The following is a 19927-nucleotide window of genomic DNA, read 5'->3' on the forward strand; positions in this document are numbered from 1 at the left end:
ACAAGTATTTTCACATCTAGAACACACTATACTTTTCTTTGTATGCTTATAATTAAATAATATCTTTTTACTGGTTCCTATTTATGCATATCAATTTCTTTTTTAAAATATTTTGTTAGAATTTTTCAATACAATAAAAGTATAAAAAAATTAAAATTTTATTGTATTAAAAATTCTAATATTTTTAAAAATTCTAATATTCTGATATTTTATTAATTTTTAAAAAATATTTTTTAAAAGCCCCAATTTCTAAGAACTACTACATTTTATGTACCAGTTCTTATCTTGATCATACAAAGAGATGGTTCCAGGTATGCTGACAGACATACAGAGCAAACTTGAGATCGTGCTTCTGAAAACATGTAGATATTCTTTTCCATGCATCAATCCAGTTTTATTTATTCTGTCCAGTCTGGGAAATTGCTGCATTTGCTGTGACCCTTTAAATCACCAGCTGAATGTACAGATTATTGTTTAGTGCTATTTATTTTTATTCTGTGCTGTTTCTTCTACCATGATAATAATATAAATGTAACATTCGCAAATCCATGGCTTACTTAGTAATTATTAGAGCAGTTCCATGTGGCTGCTGTAAACACTAATTAAACTGGGCTGCTACAAGGAGAATGCAGGTACTGTATTTAAGAGCCTGTCTCTTTTTTCATGTTTTAAGTATTCCCCAGTGTATCCTTAACAAGCATGATTGCTGCATAGAGTGTGAAGCTCAATTAATGAGGCTGAATTAGGTATCTTATCTCACTGATGCTTCCCCATCTGAAGTGGTGGGATCCAGTACAAGATTTGGGAAGACCAACAGTTCCAATTAGGAAAATGCAAGGGCTGATTGCAGGTCTGGTAAACACTATTTGGGAGGTAATGGGTGAAGTCAATGCTATTTTACTGTAATCTGTCAATAGTGCCTAACTGTTCCCAATACTACAGAGCTTCTTAATCTCTAGTGTGATTTCAGTAACTAGTGGAAAGAAGCTTGTGTGTTCATGTAGACACAGAATGCTCACAACTGGACATTTCTGCAGATGACATTTCCGAAGACAAAGAAGTGCAGCTGCTCCAGGTTTACCTGTTAGTGTTGACCATACCATCCATAAAGGAAGAAATGAAGTAATAAAATCCACAAAAAAACAATTTTTAAGGGCTGGAATAAATATTTTATTGTAATTTTGATAAAAGTCAGAATATTTATGAGCAAACTATTAAATGTTAGGGTTAATTTTGTGTGTGTGTCTATGATTTAAAACTGACTTTTGGCTGTTTAATATTACAGTTGGTATTATTTAATACATTATTTGAATAGTCAGTCTTGCTTTTGCTGAGTATAATTAATTGGTTTAAAAAGCAATATGATACTGAACCAAATCCACATGGTTATTGTGATTTGTTAATGAATTACATCTTGAAACAGTGGCTTATAGTTGATAGAGAAAAACTTACAGTGACTTTGCAAAGTACCGTGTATTCAGCATGATCAGAATCTTTTCCACCAAGATACAGGGACAGTAACTGTAGTGAATAAAGAGGATGGCCTTGAAAGACAGAGGGAAGGTCTGCTACCAAGGCATTGATCAGATAAATGAAACTTGAGCCCAGGCCAAGAAAGTGATTTGTGAAAACGTCTTAGATAGCACCCCCCCCCCAATTCTCATGAAGATAAAAGAGGGAGGAAAGGAAGCACGTTCAGACTTGCAAGATTCTGTTATTATACCTAAAGTAGCTTTAGGTCTGCAGGGTGTCTGTTTCTTAGTCTGATCTACCTTATAGGCTGATAGTAACAAATAGAACTCTTTTGCCAAACTACCCATTTTCTGGGGTGCCTTGCAATAATTACTTGTTGAGTTTAAATCTGCCTAGTAATGGGTCCCATGTAACCACCACACTTCCCCACTCAGCCTATTTTCATTACTAAGCAACAATTCATGTAGAAAAGAGCTCTTTCCTGACATCTTTGCAACTTAAAGAAGTCATTCCTTCCAAGTATTGTTGCCCTTCCTCCTTGATATGGTCATCAAGCATCATTAGGAAATCATGTCATAAAAATATGTCAATATTTAAACATGGCAGAGGTGTTAGGCCATATGCCAGAACTACAGAAAGAAACTACCAAAGGAAAAAAATGTTTATTTGCTTGTCTCCAAGACAATTCATGGTTGGAACTATTAACAACTTTTGTTTAAGGATATGGCTTACTTTGACACCAAAAAAATCCCCTGTGTCATAGTTTTAATTTTTGAATGTATTGGGTGGGATGTTGTTCATAGTTTCTTGTTTATAAGATTTCTTAGATGAGGTTGGGTTGGGAGTCTACAAGTGTGATAGGAATGTCTTCTCTCAGGCTTTTCTTGACTAGAACGGAGGTTAATATGACATGAGAATATATACAGAGGTGATCTCAAGGAAAAGAGAGAGTGTTATAACCACCCAAATATACTTCTTTATTACCTCCCTCCTATTAATATATTTAGCTTGTGAAGTCCTGGTTTACTATATTTTCAGAATATCTGTATTAATCTGTTTAATTTGGCAGCTCCAGGAAAATGAACACATCAAAACTGAGAATGCTGAGAACAGCAGTAAGCTAACCATCTCCTCCGCAAAGCAGGAACATTGTGGATGTTATACTTTAGTAGTAGAAAACAAGCTGGGTAGTAAGCAAGCCCAAGTTAACCTTACAGTTGTAGGTAAGTACACAAAATTAAGGTTTTATTTTTGTTTTTCATGTTTCTGGAATCAGTTTATATTTTCATTTGGAGTACTTGAGCTAATTATCAAATTATAGATAATTAGATATATAATTAGATGCTACAAACTAACTTTAAAAAGCAAATGAAATTCAAAGAAAAATGAATATGTAACAAATAAGAATGGTTTCAATTAGGAAGTTCAAATACTGTCTTCTACGAACTAAATAAAGATTAAGGTTGCAGGATGATATTGTCCTGGCATTAACTGGTTATAACCATCTTCCATAAGGCTGTTAAAACTATTCTGTTCCAACATGCTTTTATGGTGAATGGTGGACCTGGGCTGCCATTTTTTAGTACTGAACTTTTCTTATTTACTTGTTTCTACTGTTGTATAAATCACCCTGAGTTCTTGGAAATAGGGCAGTTTATAAAAAATTGTATAAATAGGTAAGTACCAGGATACTCTATAAAAGGGCAGGGCCTGGTTAATAAAGAGAGCTAGTGCAGTGCAATGGTTCAGGTGTTGGACACAGAGCTGGGAGACCAAGTTCTAACCACCCCCCTTCAGTCCCAGAGAACTTGACTTCGGGCCACTCGCTCTCTCTCAGCCCAGCCAACCTGTTCTTGGGAAAAATAGGAGGAGGAAGCTATATACACTGCCTTGAGCTCCTGAATGGAAGACAGGATCCAAATCTAACAAGTAAATAAGTAAAAGCAATTAAATGAACTACTGATTAAAATGAATTACCTATAAAATAGGTCCCCATTTGCAAAATTGGTATCCTTTCTGCATATTCATACCATTCTCCTTCATACTCATAAATCACATTTGTGCCAGAAACACGAACACACAGGCTTCCCTCCCCCCTTCCTGTAGAAACAGCAAAACAAAACCAGAATTGTGATGTTGTAGGAAGAATGGGCAGCTGTATTGGGAAGAAAAGGAGCGAGAAAGTAAACAACACAAATGGATGGAGATGAGTATTGGGGAGAGTAACTGGAACAGAGAAAGAAAAGGAAAAGGGAGAAACCCTGCTTAAGAGCTACAAAATGAGTTAAAATGCAGCAGACAAGATCGCTAATCTTGAGAAGCGTCTATGCTTTTCAGCAGCAGTAGGTTTGCACCTTCATTTTCACCTTTCTTCTGTCGGTCTTTAACAGCAGCTTCTGTTTTAGGCAGTCTTCCCTCAATTCACACTGAATAGCTTCCTATTGTACTGACTAAACATGAATGAGATCACTCTCAGTGATGTATTCCAGGTTTAAGGGGGCATCTCAAGAGCAGAAATGAACAACCAGACTCAGGACTGCCCATGGCAACAGGGTCCCTTTTGCCTCTTGGAGTTCATGATTGCTAAAATCTGACAGCAAACTTTTGCACTGTTTTGTTATGAGAAGCAGATTAAAATGGAAGTGCAAGTCCTAAAATAGGAATATCAGAATTGAAAATTCCAAATCTCCCCCTAAAGCCCAAACTCATGCAGTGTAAAGTGACCCCATCTATTTTGCATCCCTCACCCCATTCCAAAAATTTCATGCCTGGTCCTAGCCCACCCAAATGTTACTCCCCCTGCCTTAATATTTTCATTCATCTCTAGAAGCCTACCACAGAAATGTTTCACTTGGTATATTGTTGTTGTTTATTCGTTTAGTCGCTTCCAACTCTTCGTGACTTCATGGACCAGCCCATGCCAGAGCTTCCTGTCGGTTGTCAACTCCCCCAGGGGTGAGTCCGTCACCTCTAGAATATCATCCATCCATCTTGCCCTTGGTCGGCCCCTCTTCCTTTTGCCCTCCACTCTCCCTAGCATCAGCATCTTCTCCAGGGTGTCCTGTCTTCTCATTAGGTGGCCAAAGTATTTCAGTTTTGCCTTTAATATCATTCCCTCAAGTGAGCAGTCTGGCTTTATTTCCTGGAGGATGGACTGGTTTGATCTTCTTGCAGTCCAAGGCACTCTCAGAATTTTCCTCCAACACCACAGTTCAAAAGCATCGATCTTCCTTCACTCAGCCTTCCTTATGGTCCAGCTCTCGCAGCCATATGTTACTACAGGGAACACCATTGCTTTAACTATGCGGGCCTTTGTTGTCAGTGTGATGTCTCTGCTCTTAACTATTTTATCGAGATTTGTCATTGCTCTTCTCCCAAGGATTAAGCGCCTTCTGATTTCCTGACTGCAGTCAGCATCTGCAGTAATCTTTGCACCTAGAAATACAAAGTCTTTCACTGCTTCTACATTTTCTCCCTCTATTTGCCAGTTATCAATCAAGCTGGTTGCCATAATCTTGGTTTTTTTGAGGTTTAGTTGCAAGCCAGCTTTTGCACTTTCTTCTTTCACCTTCATCATAAGGCTCCTCAGTTCCTCTTCGCTTTCAGCCATCAAAGTGGTATCATCTGCATATCTGAGATTGTTAATGTTTCTTCCAGAGATTTTAACTCCAGCCTTGGATTCCTCAAGCCCAGCTTGTCGCATGATGTGTTCTGCATACAAGTTGAAGAGAGTATACAGCCCTGCCGTACTCCTTTCCCAATCTTAAACCAGTCCGTTGTTCCGTGGTCTGTTCTTACTGTTGCTACTTGGTTGTTATACAGATTCTGCAGGAGGCATACAAGATGACTTGGTATCCCCATACCACTAAGAATTTGCCACAATTTGTTATGGTCCACACAGTCAAAGGCTTTAGAAAAGTCAATAAAACAGAAATAGATGTTTTTCTGAAACTCCCTGGCTTTTTCCATTATCCAGCGGATATTGGCAATTTGGTCTCTAGTTCCTCTGCCTTTTCTAAACCCAGCTTGTACCTCTGGCAATTCTCGCTCCATGAACTGCTGAAGTCTACCTTGCAGGATCTTGAGCATTACCTTACTGGCATGTGAAATGAGTGCCACTGTTTGATAGTTTGAACATTCTTTAGTGTTTCCCTTTTTTGGTATGGGGATATAAGTTGATTTTTTCCAATCTGATGGCCATTCTTGTGTTTTCCAAATTTCCTGGCATATAGCATGCATTATCTTGACAGCATCATCTTGCAAGATTTTGAACAGTTCAGCTGGGATGCCGTCGTCTCCTGCTGCCTTGTTATTAGCAATGCTTCTTAAGGCTCATTCAACCTCACTCTTCAGGATGTCTGGCTCTAGCTCACTGACCACACCGTCAAAGCTATCCCCGATATTGTTATCCTTCCTATACAGATCTTCTGTATATTCTTGCCACCTTTTCTTGATCTCTTCTTCTTCTGTTAGGTCCTTGCCATCTTTGTTTTTGATCATACCCATTTTTGCATGGAATTTACCTCCAATGTTTCTAATTTTCTGGAAGAGGTCTCTTGCTCTTCCTATTCTATTGTCTTCTTCCACTTCCGCGCATTGCTTGTTTAAAAATAATTCCTTATCTCTTCTGGCTAACCTCTGGAATTTTGCATTTAATTGGGCATATCTCCCCCTATCACTGTTGCCTTTTGCTTTCCTTCTTTCTTGGGCTACTTCTAGTGGCTCAGCAGACAGCCATTTTGCCTTCTTGGTTTTCTCTTTCTTTGGGATGTATTTTGTTGCCGCCTCCTGAACAATGTTGTGAACCTCTGTCCATAGTTCTTCCGGGACCCTATCTACTAAGTCCAGTCCCTTAAATCTATTCTTCACTTCCACTGCATATTCCTTAGGAATATTAGTTAGCTCATATGTAGCTGATCTGTGGGTCTTCCCTAATCTCTTTAGTCTGATCCTAAATTGTGCAAGAAGAAGTCCGTGATCTGAACTACACTCAGCTCCAGGCCTTGTTTTTACCGACTGTACAGATGTCCGCCACCTTTGGCTGCAAAGGATGTAATCAATCTGATTTCGGTGTTGTCCATCTGGTGAAGTCCATGTATAAAGCCGTCTCTTAGGTTGTTGGAAGAGAGTGTTTGTTATGCAGAGTGAGCTGTCTTGGCAAAATTCTATCAGCCTATGTCCTGCTTCGTTTTGTTCTCCCAGGCCATGCTTACCTGTAATTCCAGGTGTCATTTGACTGCCCACCTTAGCATTCCAGACTCCTGTGATGAAAATAACATCTCTTTTAGGCGTGTTGTCCAGTAGGTGCTGCAGATCCTCATAGAACTGCTCAGCTTCTTCAGCATTTGTGGTTGGGGCGTATATTTGGATCACTGTGATGTTAGATGGCTTGCCCTGAATTCTAATTGAGATCATTCTGTCTTTTTTTGGATTGTATCCAAGCACTGCTTTAGCCACTTGACTATTAATTATGAAGGCTACTCCATTTCTTCTGTGGTCCTCTTGTCCACAGTAGTAGATCTGGGGGTCATTTGATGTGAAGTGGCCCATTCCAGTCCATTTCAGTTCACTGACGCCCAGAATGTCTATCTTTAATCTTGACATCTCACCAATAACCACATCCAATTTGCCCTGGCTCATAGATCTTACATTCCAGGTTCCAATGGCGTGTTGATCCTTAGAACATCAGATTCGCCGTTCACCACCAGCACCGTCGGCCGCTAGCCGTCCTTTCGGCTTTGAGCTAGCTGCGTCATCACGTCTGGGGCTAGTTGAACTCATCCTCTGTTCCTCCCCAGTAGCATTTTGACCATCTTCCGACCTGGGGGTCTCATCTTCCGATGGTATACCGACATATCTCTGGTTGTACTGATCCATTTAGTTTTCACGGCAAGAATACTGGGGTGGGTTGCCATTACCTTCCCCAGGGATCGCGTTTAGTCTGACCTCTCTGTCATGACCTTCCCATCTTGGGTGGCCCTTCACGGTTTAGCTCATGGCATCATTGAGGTGCTCAAGCTCCAGCACCATGACAAGGTAACGATCCTTTGCTGAAGCACTTGGTATATAGCAATCATCTATATTTGGCTCTCCCAAAATGAAATATTACGAGCAGCTATTGCCATGACACAGAACAGGGTAAATGGAAGCCCAAGTGCTTCATTGTTTATTTCTGCCCTTCTTTGTCATGGCAGGTCTGTCCCTATATCAGGACCTTGTTCATTGTTAGAGTGGTATGGTTAGCTGTTTGCTGAGAATGACTAGACAAGAAAGGGGCTTCACAATTCTTACTTTGCACAGGGCACCCAAGAAGGTATGAGATTTCCAGTTTGAGGAACACCTTTAATGAGGACCTGAAGACATTTAAGCCACTGGGGGAGAAGGTTAGCAAGAAGCATAGCAACAGATACCATTACTTCCCTTATCAACAATTTTCTGTCATATCTGTCTCTCTCTAATATCTCCTTATATCTATCTAATAGAGAGCCAGTTTGGTGTAGTAGTTAAGGCATCAGCCTATAGCCCAGGAGATGATGAGTTCTAGTCTTTGTGCATATTAGGCACAAAGCCAGCTGGGTGACCCTGGGCCAGTCCCTCTCTCTCAGCCCTAGGAAGGAGGCAATGGCAAACCACTTCCAAAATCTTGCCAAGAAAACTGCAGGGACTTGTCCAGGCAGTCTCTGAGAATCGGACATGACTGTATGGATTAAAAAAAAAAGAGTGCATAAATTTGCACCTGGTATTTCCAACGGACATTGACTACCATTTTAAACATGGCTATAATTTATTGTAGAAGATCTTTTCGTAGTTAGGGCAGGTTGTTGCTGAGCAGTTTTTTTTATTACACTGGGAAAATTAGTATGAGCTGTCAAAACAGTTAGATTTCAGGACCCAGCACAAGCTATAAATACCTGTTTATAATAGCCATTTGTGTCAGTTATGACCATCTTTTTTTTTTTGTAATGTGAAATTGAAAGTGTGTGTTAATGGCAGTCATACTAGGCTAGATGACTTGATTGACTAACTGCTGGGCAGCTTCCTCTTTTTGTTGCCTGCAGGTGAGCATGGTTCAGGCTATTCCAGATCTGGAAAAACTGTATAGACAGAAAAGTCAGCAAGGTGAGAAGTAGCCCTATATTTGAGAAAAGAATAGTAGGGTTGGGATATTTCAGATGACATATGAAGGGACTACAAGGGCAGAGAAACAAAATATAAAATGTTGAGTGATTTAAATAGTTTAAGGGAAGAGCAAAAGATTTGCCGGATGGACACTTTACTCAAGTTGAGAGGCTGTTTCCCTGGAAAAATATTAATCTTAAATTTATAAAGTTTGGTCCCTGTTATCTGATAGCATAAAGTAATGAGTAGATTTACAAATTAGTGAAACTAAGTCAAATGTTGTTTTCAGGAATTTTTGGCTTGAAGGTGGCAACTTCAAGGGACTCAATAAAAGATCTTAGGAAACTGCCTTTCCATAATTTTTGTTATTTTAGCCATCATTGTTTATTTCATGGTTCTGATACTAACATTATTTGCAAAAGCAATGCATCTTGTTCTTACATTGGCATTTGGCTTTTTTTTTTTTAAAGCTACCCAGTATTTAACTCATTTTGCTTATCCTTTTTTGCCCTTGTGAGCCTTGCTGAAATGCTTTCCCCCAGCTTTGCAGTTGAAGTTGGGAACAGTTTATAATTCAGTGTTAAAAATTTTCTAAATATTATCGAAGCAAGCTGTATGGTAATGTAAGAAGGTGAGGTACTAATATATAATGAACAAAAGAAGAATACATTCTCATGTTTAAGGACTGAAAAGATATTTGTCCAGATTCTCACAAAGGCATAAGAAATCATTGGGATTTAATATTGTCATTCATTCTTAATTTTAGCTATAAGGCTTAGAGAAAATGTTGTTAAATAACATAATAAAACGATATCACATTAGATGATTTGTCTAATCATCTGAATGGCTGGTACTTCTTAATGGATATAGGTATTCAGCCATAGTAACCACGTTTTGGTTCTTACTATCTCTGCTCTTACAAAGCGCACACATGTGCACTCAGGAAGAGCTAACTTGTGCAGAATCCAGAAAACCATGGACATACACAGTCCAGAAAATCTTACGTTTTGGGCTTTAAAAGTCTAATTCTAATGGATTATGCTAAACAGAATATGAGAAATGCCTGTTAATGGTGGAAAAAGTTCTTACATGTTTCTCTTTCTTTTAAGAAAAGGAATGGGACATGGTCAAGTGGCATATTGAAATGATGCACAGAAGCTCTCATAGAGAATTAAAGGTTAAAATAAAGTTCACTGTAGCTTCAGTGTTGAAAAAGATACAGTTTTATGAGAAGAAAGTTCTGTTTACTGTGGAACTTGCTCACTAAGTGAAGAAAAATCTGAAGATTTTTTTTTATATAAAACTTGCCCATTTCTTCTCTAAAACCAATTTTTTGCTAAAAATAGAATTCATTAACATCCATAAGGAATAATGCCCTTAAATTAGACTCCTTTCTTCCCTTGGAAATTTAAGCTACACAGTGTTCTTTTTCCAATGAAAGCAGAGCGGTTTACAGTGACCCTGAAGCCCTGAGAGCAGTAACTTAGAGTTCAGTTATGGCCTTTTATGGTTTCATTTTTCTCCCACAAATGAATCTCAAGTGCAGCCTTTGCCAGCAATGTCGGCATGGATATCGTCCAGCCAGAGTTAGCAGTATATTAAATACCTTCTCTGGCTAAACAGACGAGCCCATGGAAAAGAATTAATTGTTGCTTTATGCCTCCTCTCTATCTGGCAGGCAAGTATCTCAATAGCTAATAATAGTGTGGAATGGTAATATGATCACTCAAATTAGAAAGGAGCCAAGGTATCTAAAGAGAACTTTCTTGAGAAGATGCTGCTTCCATCCTGAATGGAGAACAGTCTGTGAATAACTGTCAGAACTCTGAAGCTACAGTTTTGGAATGAAAGCTAATGCCATACAGTTTCTGCTAGCTAATTTTGAGAATATGCACAAGGAAGAACCCGTATCACTATTGCCCAGAGTTATTTGGTTTTTATTTTATTTATGTTCTGCCATTCCACCAGCGATTGGTGTTCAAGGCAACTAACAAAATTAAGACCAAATTTTTTTAAAAACCCATACTGTTTCAAAGATAATGAAAACATCATTGAAAACACAATAATAACACAAACAGCACCACCCAGCAAATTATCTTAGGTAATAGAGGTTTGTCTTAATAACAATATTTTTGCATAGTGTTTAAAAAGTCATAGAAAGGAGACTTGTTTGACCATTGTTAGCGCAGAGCATTTCAGAATTGGGAAGCAGCCACTGGAAAGACCTCTCTCACATTTTCACCAAATGTGTTTTTGATTGTGGCAAAAGGGACTCCCTCAAAGATCTCAGCCTCCCCTATAAAGGCCAGATAAGCAGCACTTCCATTTATCTGAGCCAGTTTAAGAATGCAATAATAGCCATGTGCCACAGCATGTAGTAATATCAACATCTGCAAAGCCAGTATATTGAAGGGGAAGCTTTGAAGCTTATTCTTCTCCCTGATGTGAGTCAAGATTTCAGTGACAAGATGCATCCAGTCCGATACTTGTCCTCCTGCATATTTGTTAGGGTGTACTGCACCCTTTAAGAATATTTGAATAAGCCAAATAAACATGACTAGCTTTAAAACTGCTGGATAAGCTCAATTGTTGGCCCCTTCTGTTCCATACTGTGGCTGTGTCTCAGAGACCACCACGGGAAATTAAGTATGGCAGATTACGAATGCATGGGAATACTTACTTAGAAAGATGGAATGCAAGAAACATGGGATTGGCATGACATGAGCATCTAAGTGTGAAGTTCAGCATGAATGTTCACTTAACCTTTCCAGGCTATGGTATCTGTATGAAACTGCTGAAACTAGCAATAATTTAAGTACTTCCAAAGCAAGTGGACTAGAATTGATACAGCATCTGTGGCTGGGCGCAGGCTTTGCTCTTGATTGCACCCTGCTTCTATAATGGGACAAAGTGTTCTATGGGGAAAAAGGTGGGATATAAATAGAAATAAATGCCTAAGTAGTAATAAAAATAAACAGGCTGTAATTACATAAAATGAGGGATGACATAGCAAAGCCAGCTCTTGTTCTTCCAAGGAGATGAGCCAGTTAAGAGTTTGGAAGGCTGTGGAATTTATTTAGACATGGTTCTTCTCTGTGGAAGCAGCTGAGTCTGGTCAATGCTGGCCATTCATTGGATAGACAGAATAAGTCTACCAGGATCATTAGAAGAAAGGGCTTTGACATTCCTGTCTCTGTTATGTCCATGTATGTTATCTTCTAACTTTGCCTTTATTTGCTCATGGGGAAAAAATTAAAGCACTGCAGTTGGTAATCTGGTTGCACTGAACTAAAACATTGGCATCCTACTCTGGGCCTGTATGTGTTGCCATACTCTGAGAGTATTATGTGCAAGTATATGTGTCTACATATACAGACTTTCAGTGTGCACAAAAATACTTTGTGCCCATTCCTAGAGTTCTGTGCAATCTAGAGAATGTGACCTAGGACACAAGCTTGCACATGTATAACAAATATATACACAAATGGTTTTTCAGGCTATTCTGTGCCATAATAATGCGGACAAAATTAAATACTGTACAGTTTGCAGAGAGAGAGGTTTACTCTGCATTTTTTCTTTTCCAAATGCTGACATTGCACTAGAGATGAAAAGTAACAGCATATTGGCACTTAAGAATTAAACACTAAAAAACTTCTTAAATAAAAACCCAAACGTTAGTTGTGAATCCTCCTACTGCAACTAAATAGTTCATGCCAAGAAAGAAAGAAAACATCAGTGTTTTTAAAACACAAGGGAGAGATCCAATAATGGGTTTTTGTTAATACTATAGTACAGTATGAATAAGATACAATTGTATCAATCATAATACATCTATTTATTGCAGTATTTCCAGCTGTAATGATTTATTCCTAGCCTTAAGAAAGCTTTAACATTTATACACAATTATACACACACATACACACAGTACGTTTGGTAAATAAATATCAGTTCTTATACATATACAGTACAATCTTTTTCTTCCTTACTGAACATGAACAGAATCCATTAATTTTGATATCAATGAATAGCATTTGTCATAAAACTGCAGCCAAACACTCACCTGGGATGGGAAGGGCAATATTGTTTGCTTTGTAATTTATGCGTTGATGGTTTTAAATGGTCAATTTTATTGTAAACCGCCCAGAGTCTCCCTTTTGGGGGGGAGATGGGCAGTGATAGAAATTTGAATAATAAATACATACATACATAAATGTACTTGGAAACAGGTTCCAATGAAGTCAGTGGTATTTAAAGTTCATTCATAAGAAAACAGAGCCTTGCTCTGGATCTAGTTGATGATTCACCAAATCTAGCATCCTGCTTCCCAGAGCAGACAACCAGTTCTTCTGGGAAGCCAGCAAGCACATTAAGAAGGCAAAACCTCATCTTTGTTTCTCTCAATCTGTTTTTTTCAAGGCATGATCTTCTAAATCTGGAGATTGCCTTTGGTAGTAGCCATTGTTAGGGTTCTCCTCATTTTCCCTACCCCATGGCATCTACACCCTTATTGACTTTGTCCAACTTTTCCAGTATGGACCATAAATCAGGGAGTGATGGACTCATAGTCTGTGGCATAATCACAGGTGATTTAGCTGTGATTGCAAGAAAAGCTGGTTTTATAGTAGTGAGGAACAGTGAGGTTTGACCCAATAATTTTAGCTCATGATAGATCAGTTATAAGTCCAATTTAAAAATTAAGTATTCAACGTAACAAGAATAGAGTTGAGTTGAGTTGAGTTGAGTTGAGTTGGATTGGATTGGATTGGATTGGATTGAATTTTTATTATGGTCATGGATCAGAGTTACAAATAGAAGCACATTAAAATAAAAATAAAAACAAAACAGGATAAAAATACAATTAGTGGTGGGTTCATCAATGGGCAGTCAAGTTATGTAACAAATATATTAGTAAGCATGTTTAGGACTGTACTGTTTAGTCAAATAGCTTTTATTGATGCATGGAAGCATTTTGTTCACTTCTTTGGAAAACATCCTAATTGTTCAGGATTGGAAGTGGTTTGCTCTGTTGCTGTTAGTGTGCTTATACAAATAATGGGAGATTTATGCTTTTTTAAAATTGATTTATTTTTTAACAATTATATATTGTGCTGGGTTCCAAATATTAATCTTAACTCCTGGAAATTGATTTTTTACTTTAAATTATGGCTAGCTTTTGTTGAAAAGGCTGAAAAAAGAATATATTTTAATGCCACAAAGCAACTAGGGTAACACTGTATCTCAGCCTTAAATATTCTGTTACAAAAAATTCTTAACCCTAAATTGCTTGCAACTTTTGGAGGAAGTTGTAAAGAAGGGAGCCAAATACAATTAAAGCACTGGGTGCAAAAATTTATCTGCTGCTTGTGGCTACTGTATCTAATACTTATTAAAGCCACCTTTCAGGCTTGTACTCTAGAAAATAAATGAGCTATTCAGGGGGATTTAAAGTGTCTATGAAAACCTTAACAAAGCTAAGAATAAAATAATTTTTCTGCAGACATATTTGCATACTCAGCAATACCATAACTGTGTCACCTGTTATTTTGGAATTGGTTCCTCAAAGCAGTTCCTCATTTATATATATAAACTGGAAATCCCAAGGTATTTGAAGTATCCAAAGCCTGCTGTAGACCCAAATCATTCATTTTCAGACACTGAAAATACACTGAATTGGTTTTAATAGCATTAATTGTGCTAAACACCTGTTCAGCCATCAGAGAAAGAGGGAAAGATTCTCTTATCACTGGACAAGAAAATTCTTACCTTCATTTGAGGGTGTGGCTGGGAACCATATGTGTGTACGTTGTGAATGTGTGTGAGATTTGATAAATCTGTGTTAATGGACTATGGATGATTTTTGTATGCAAATACAAGGAGTTGCATGTCCCCACATGGAACACAGGCCCTAATATGCTGATTTGTATCAGTTCAATGCCTTGGCCAAAAATGATCCCCGATCCTGGCATATAGCATAAATTACTATAATGGATAATAATTGCATGACCAAAGACTGTCCAGCTGACCAATCACTTCTTGCTTCTGTCTCTTACTGCCTTCTAAATGAGGATGATAAATGAAAAATACGGAGCATTGAGTATCAAAGAACATTGCTGAATCCATGATTCAAGTAATCAGAGGTGCAGGATTACAGTAACACTCCAGGACTCTTCAGATCCACAAACTTTGAGTTTGTGTCCCACACCAACATATGACAGTTGTTGCTTTTCTATATAATGGCTGTAGGTAAAGCTTTAAAGTATGACTTGCTGTCTTGAGAAAAACAGAATTTCCCAAATTTACTTCAGGCTTAGCCATTTCTCTGTGGGAGAAATAGGAAAATGGATTTTTTGATTCATTGCATATGCTTTTCCCTATCTGCAGATAAACCTGATCCTCCAGCAGGAACACCCTGTGCATCAGACATCCGGAGTTCTTCCCTCATCCTTTCATGGTATGGCTCCTCGTATGATGGTGGGAGTGCAGTGCAGTCCTACAGTGTGGAAGTATGGGACTCAGTGGACAAGAAATGGACAGATCTTACTACTTGCCGCAGCACTTCATACAATGTCCAAGATCTTCTAGCTGACCGGGAGTACAAATTCAGGGTGCGAGCTGCTAATGTGTATGGAATCAGTGAGCCAAGTCAGGAATCTGAGCTAGTAAAAGTAGGAGAGAAACAAGAAGGTAAGTCTACTACATGGGGATTATGTTTTGGAATATTTCTGTATCACTGGAATGTTAGTTGCTGTAAGTGCAACTAATCCCTTTACTCAAGATGAGGAAGTGAGGGTGGGTTATGTGAACACATATGAAAACGTTGCTGGGCCTGCCCTCTGGCCCAGCATCCCCCCCACCCCCTGAGATTCGTATGGCTCCCACCTGCAGTTGATTTGTAAGTCTTTTGAAAACCTGGCTTTGTTCCCAGGCCTGGAGTTAGGGTGGGTGTCAATCCTCTGTTAGTTTGGTTTTGGGGGGGGGGGTTGGTGTGGTGGGTTGTTGTTTTTTTTCCGGAAGTGTATGTCTTTTTTCCTTCATTTTATTATTTCTTACCTTTGAGATGTAAGCCACCCAGAGTCATTTGGGAGTCAGGTGGCTTCTAAATCCAATAAAATTATACGTTATAAAATGGAGGTTTTATGGATTTGTATCTCAGTATGATCCAGTTGGTTGCAAGATCCAAACATTTTGGTTTGATAATACTTGAAAATGATCTTTATTGTCTTGGGAAAAAATGTTTGCCTCAGTCTTATGAATTATAGTTGAATCCTTGTTGCTGTCTTTCTATTTTAAGTTCAGCAAAGTAATAGAGACCTGCTGGTAGAGTGCAGCGATTCAGATCATCACCTTCTCCCTGGGAATTTGTGATTTAAACATTAGCCTAGCTATGAGTTACCAGATAGCTTGGGGTAAGAGGTTGAACCATACCTAATTAGTAGGTTATGTAGTTTGCACTTCACTGTTTGGAGAAGACAGATCAGAGCTTTATGGAGCAGTTGCCTATAAGGCCTCTTATAATAGGCAAGCCACTCTTCCTTGCAGCTTGAGTTCCCAGCTCTGAAATGCTGTTCTGAATTACTTTGCAGGTCTGTTATATGGTGACTGACATAATAGACATCAAGCATTTTAAGTTCTTAAGGAAAAGGGGTATATAAATCTATCAAAAAGGACTGTTTTTGTGATGTTCAGATGGAGGGAGACTTATGAATTGCAGTATTTTTAGATTATCAGGACCTGGATGTGGTACAGACTGTGCCATTACCTTATATGTACATCAGCAATGAATTGACAGATAATAGCTGTTTTTGAGGGCAAGGTATCCCTGTTTAGTTGAAAATATAATACTGTATCTGTTGATACTCCAAGTCACTTAGAAAACAGATTATTTTTTAAAAGATTATTTAGAGAACAGTCTAGCAACATGGCAGAGGAAACAAATATCACAAAATGTTTTTGTTTATATACTTACTATATGTATAAACAATATACATATAATTGCTTACCAGGTCAATTTATGATAAAGTTAAAATAAAACCATCAAACCCTGGAGCAGAAACCTCATATACTAAAGGGAGACAATGTCATTAAAATTAGTGACAAATAACACAACATCTTAAGCCCAACAAGATTTTACTGCCTAAATTAAATGCAGCAAGGAGTGTTTCCAGAGCTTATATTCTACAGCAGAAGCCTAGCATTCAGATACCTTGGCCTCATACTGTTTAGGTCTTAGGATTACAGTAGCTCTTTTAATTCTTTACCTTTGTAAGATTGCATTGTAAACGTGCAGTAAAACAAAACTGAACAATGAAGATGAAGGGCCATAGAAAACATGGGGACCATGTTGTTGTTTATTCGTTTAGTCGCTTCCGACTCTTCGTGACTTCATGGACCAGCCCACGCCAGAGCTTCCTGTCGGTCGTCAACACCCCCAGCTCCCCCAGGGACGAGTCCGTCACCTCTAGAATATCATCCATCCATCTTGCCCTTGGTCGGCCCCTCTTCCTTTTGCCTTCCACTCTCCCTAGCATCAGCATCTTCTCCAGGGTGCCCTGTCTTCTCATTATGTGGCCAAAGTATTTCAGTTTTGCCTTTAATATCATTCCCTCAAGTGAGCAGTCTGGCTTTATTTCCTGGAGGATGGACTGGTTGGATCTTCTTGCAGTCCAAGGCACTCTCAGAATTTTCCTCCAACACCACAGTTCAAAAGCATCGATCTTCCTTCGCTCAGCCTTCCTTATGGTCCAGCTCTCGCAGCCATATGTTACTACAGGGAACACCATTGCTTTAACTATGCGGGCCTTTGTTGTCAGTGTGATGTCTCTGCTCTTAACTATTTTATCGAGATTTGTCATTGCTCTTCTCCCAAGGATTAAGCGTCTTCTGATTTCCTGACTGCAGTCAGCATCTGCAGTAATCTTTGCACCTAGGAATACAAAGTCTTTCACTGCTTCTACATTTTCTCCCTCTATTTGCCAGTTATCAATCAAGCTGGTTGCCATAATCTTGGTTTTTTTGAGGTTTAGCTGCAAGCCAGCTTTTGCACTTTCTTCTTTCACCTTCATCATAAGGCTCCTCAGTTCCTCTTCGCTTTCAGCCATCAAAGTGGTATCATCTGCATATCTGAGATTGTTAATGTTTCTTCCAGAGATTTTAACTCCAGCCTTGGATTCCTCAAGGCCAGCTTGTCGCATGATGTGTTCTGCATACAAGTTGAATAGGTAGGGTGAGAGTATACAGCCCTGCCGTACTCCTTTCCCAATCTTAAACCAGTCTGTTGTTCCGTGGTCTGTTCTTACTGTTGCTACTTGGTCGTTATACAGATTCTTCAGGAGGCATACAAGATGACTTGGTATCCCCATACCACTAAGAACGTGCCACAATTTGTTATGGTCCACACAGTCAAAGGCTTTAGAATAGTCAATAAAACAGAAATAGATGTTTTTCTGAAACTCCCTGGCTTTTTCCATTATCCAGTGGATATTGGCAATTTGGTCTCTAGTTCCTCTGCCTTTTCTAAACCCAGCTTGTACGTCTGGCAATTCTCGCTCCATGAACTGCTGAAGTCTACCTTGCAGGATCTTGAGCATTACCTTACTGGCATGTGAAATGAGTGCCACTGTTCGATAGTTTGAACATTCTTTAGTGTTTCCCTTTTTTGGTATGGGGATATAAGTTGATTTTTTCCAGTCTGATGGCCATTCTTGTGTTTTCCAAATTTGCTGGCATATAGCATGCATTACCTTGACAGCATCATCTTGCAAGATTTTGAACAGTTCAGCTGGGATGCCGTCGTCTCCTGTTGCCTTGTTATTAGCAATGCTTCTTAAGGCCCACTCAACCTCACTCTTCAGGATGTCTGGCTCTAGCTCACCGACCACACTGTCAAAGCTATCCCCGATATTGTTATCCTTCCTATACAGGTCTTCTGTATATTCTTGCCACCTTTTCTTGATCTCTTCTTCTTCTGTTAGGTCCTTGCCATCTTTGTTTTTGATTATACCCATTTTGGCCTGGAATTTGCCTCCAATGTTTCTAATTTTCTGGAAGAGGTCTCTTGTCCTTCCTATTCTATTGTCTTCTTCCACTTCCATGCATTGCTTGTTTAAAAATAATTCCTTATCTCTTCTGGCTAACCTCTGGAATTTTGCATTGAATTGGGCATATCTCCCCCTATCACTGTTGCCTTTTGCTTTCCTTCTTTCTTGGGCTACTTCTAGTGTCTCAGCAGACAGCCATTTTGCCTTCTTGGTTTTCTCTTTCTTTGGGATGTATTTTGTTGCCGCCTCCTGAACAATGCTGCCAACTTCTGTCCAGAGTTCTTCCGGGACCCTATCTACTAAGTCCAGTCCCTTAAAGCGATTCTTCACCTCCACTGCATATTCCTTAGGAATCTTAGTGAGCTCATATCTAGCTGATCTGTGGGTCTTCCCTAATCTCTTTAGTCTGATCCTAAATTGTGCAAGAAGAAGTTCGTGATCTGAACTACAGTCAGCTCCAGGCCTTGTTTTTACCGACTGTACAGATGTCCGCCACCTTTGGCTGCAAAGGATGTAATCAATCTGATTTCGGTGTTGTCCATCTGGTGAAGTCCATGTATAAAGCCGTCTCTTAGGTTGTTGGATCCATGTATAAAGCCGTCTCTTAGGTTGTTGGAATGGGGACCATAAAAAGGACTTATTACCTCACACTCATTTCATTATGAAATTCCTCACCAATTTGATCAAAGTATATTTCTGGCAGATGAAAAGCAGAATATTATTGCAAATGCTAGTGGGACATTGCATGTTGAAAAACTCAGTCCTATGCCATAAAAGACTTTTGGCAGAAGAAACTTTTGATGCAGGTTTCACCTTTTCCAGGAAATTTCAGTCATACCCAAATGTATTTAGGATTGATATCCTACAACTTGCTGAATAAAGATAATACAGCCCCAAAATAAAGCCTGCATGTCAGGAATAATTTTATCCTATATTTTGAAGGATTAATAAAGGGCAAGACAGAGAAACATGATGATTTTATCTTACCCAGATTATATTGTAAGGCTTTAGGAGTTCATTAAAACAGAGCATATTAAATGGATCATGCAAACACTGAAGTTCTGAAAAGCATGTATAACCAAAGCCTAGGCATTCTTTCTCCTCTGTTTTAAGAGAGTTGATCATACAGCTGATTTACCAATCTAATATCAACCTTTGTATATTTAAATGGAATTTCCTTTCAGGCAAAGGATTTCTGATTATTCAGCAGATATATTGTAAGTTCATCAGTACATATACAGAGTTCTTTACCACACACAGGAAAATTACAAGAACTATGAGCTTTTGGTCTCTATACC

At 38.8% G+C, this 19927-nt stretch overlaps 1 protein-coding gene across 3 annotated transcripts in view; it reads left to right on the plus strand.

Annotated features, from left to right (window-relative positions):
- MYLK (myosin light chain kinase) overlaps positions 1–19927 on the plus strand; it is a 392661-nt gene that overhangs the window by 332406 nt on the left and 40328 nt on the right. For 2 of the 3 annotated variants that reach the window (XM_063288774.1, XM_063288777.1), the window contains exons 21-22: positions 2543–2696; positions 14974–15276. The exons of the other annotated variant lie outside the window; for it this stretch is intronic. In XM_063288774.1, coding sequence (XP_063144844.1) covers positions 2543–2696; positions 14974–15276 — 457 coding nt within the window. The remainder of the gene's footprint in view (positions 1–2542; positions 2697–14973; positions 15277–19927) is intronic. 3 annotated transcript variants of the gene reach the window in all.

This window comes from Candoia aspera, chromosome 1 (assembly GCF_035149785.1).
Source record: "Candoia aspera isolate rCanAsp1 chromosome 1, rCanAsp1.hap2, whole genome shotgun sequence".
Taxonomy (NCBI): Eukaryota; Metazoa; Chordata; class Lepidosauria; order Squamata; family Boidae; genus Candoia; species Candoia aspera.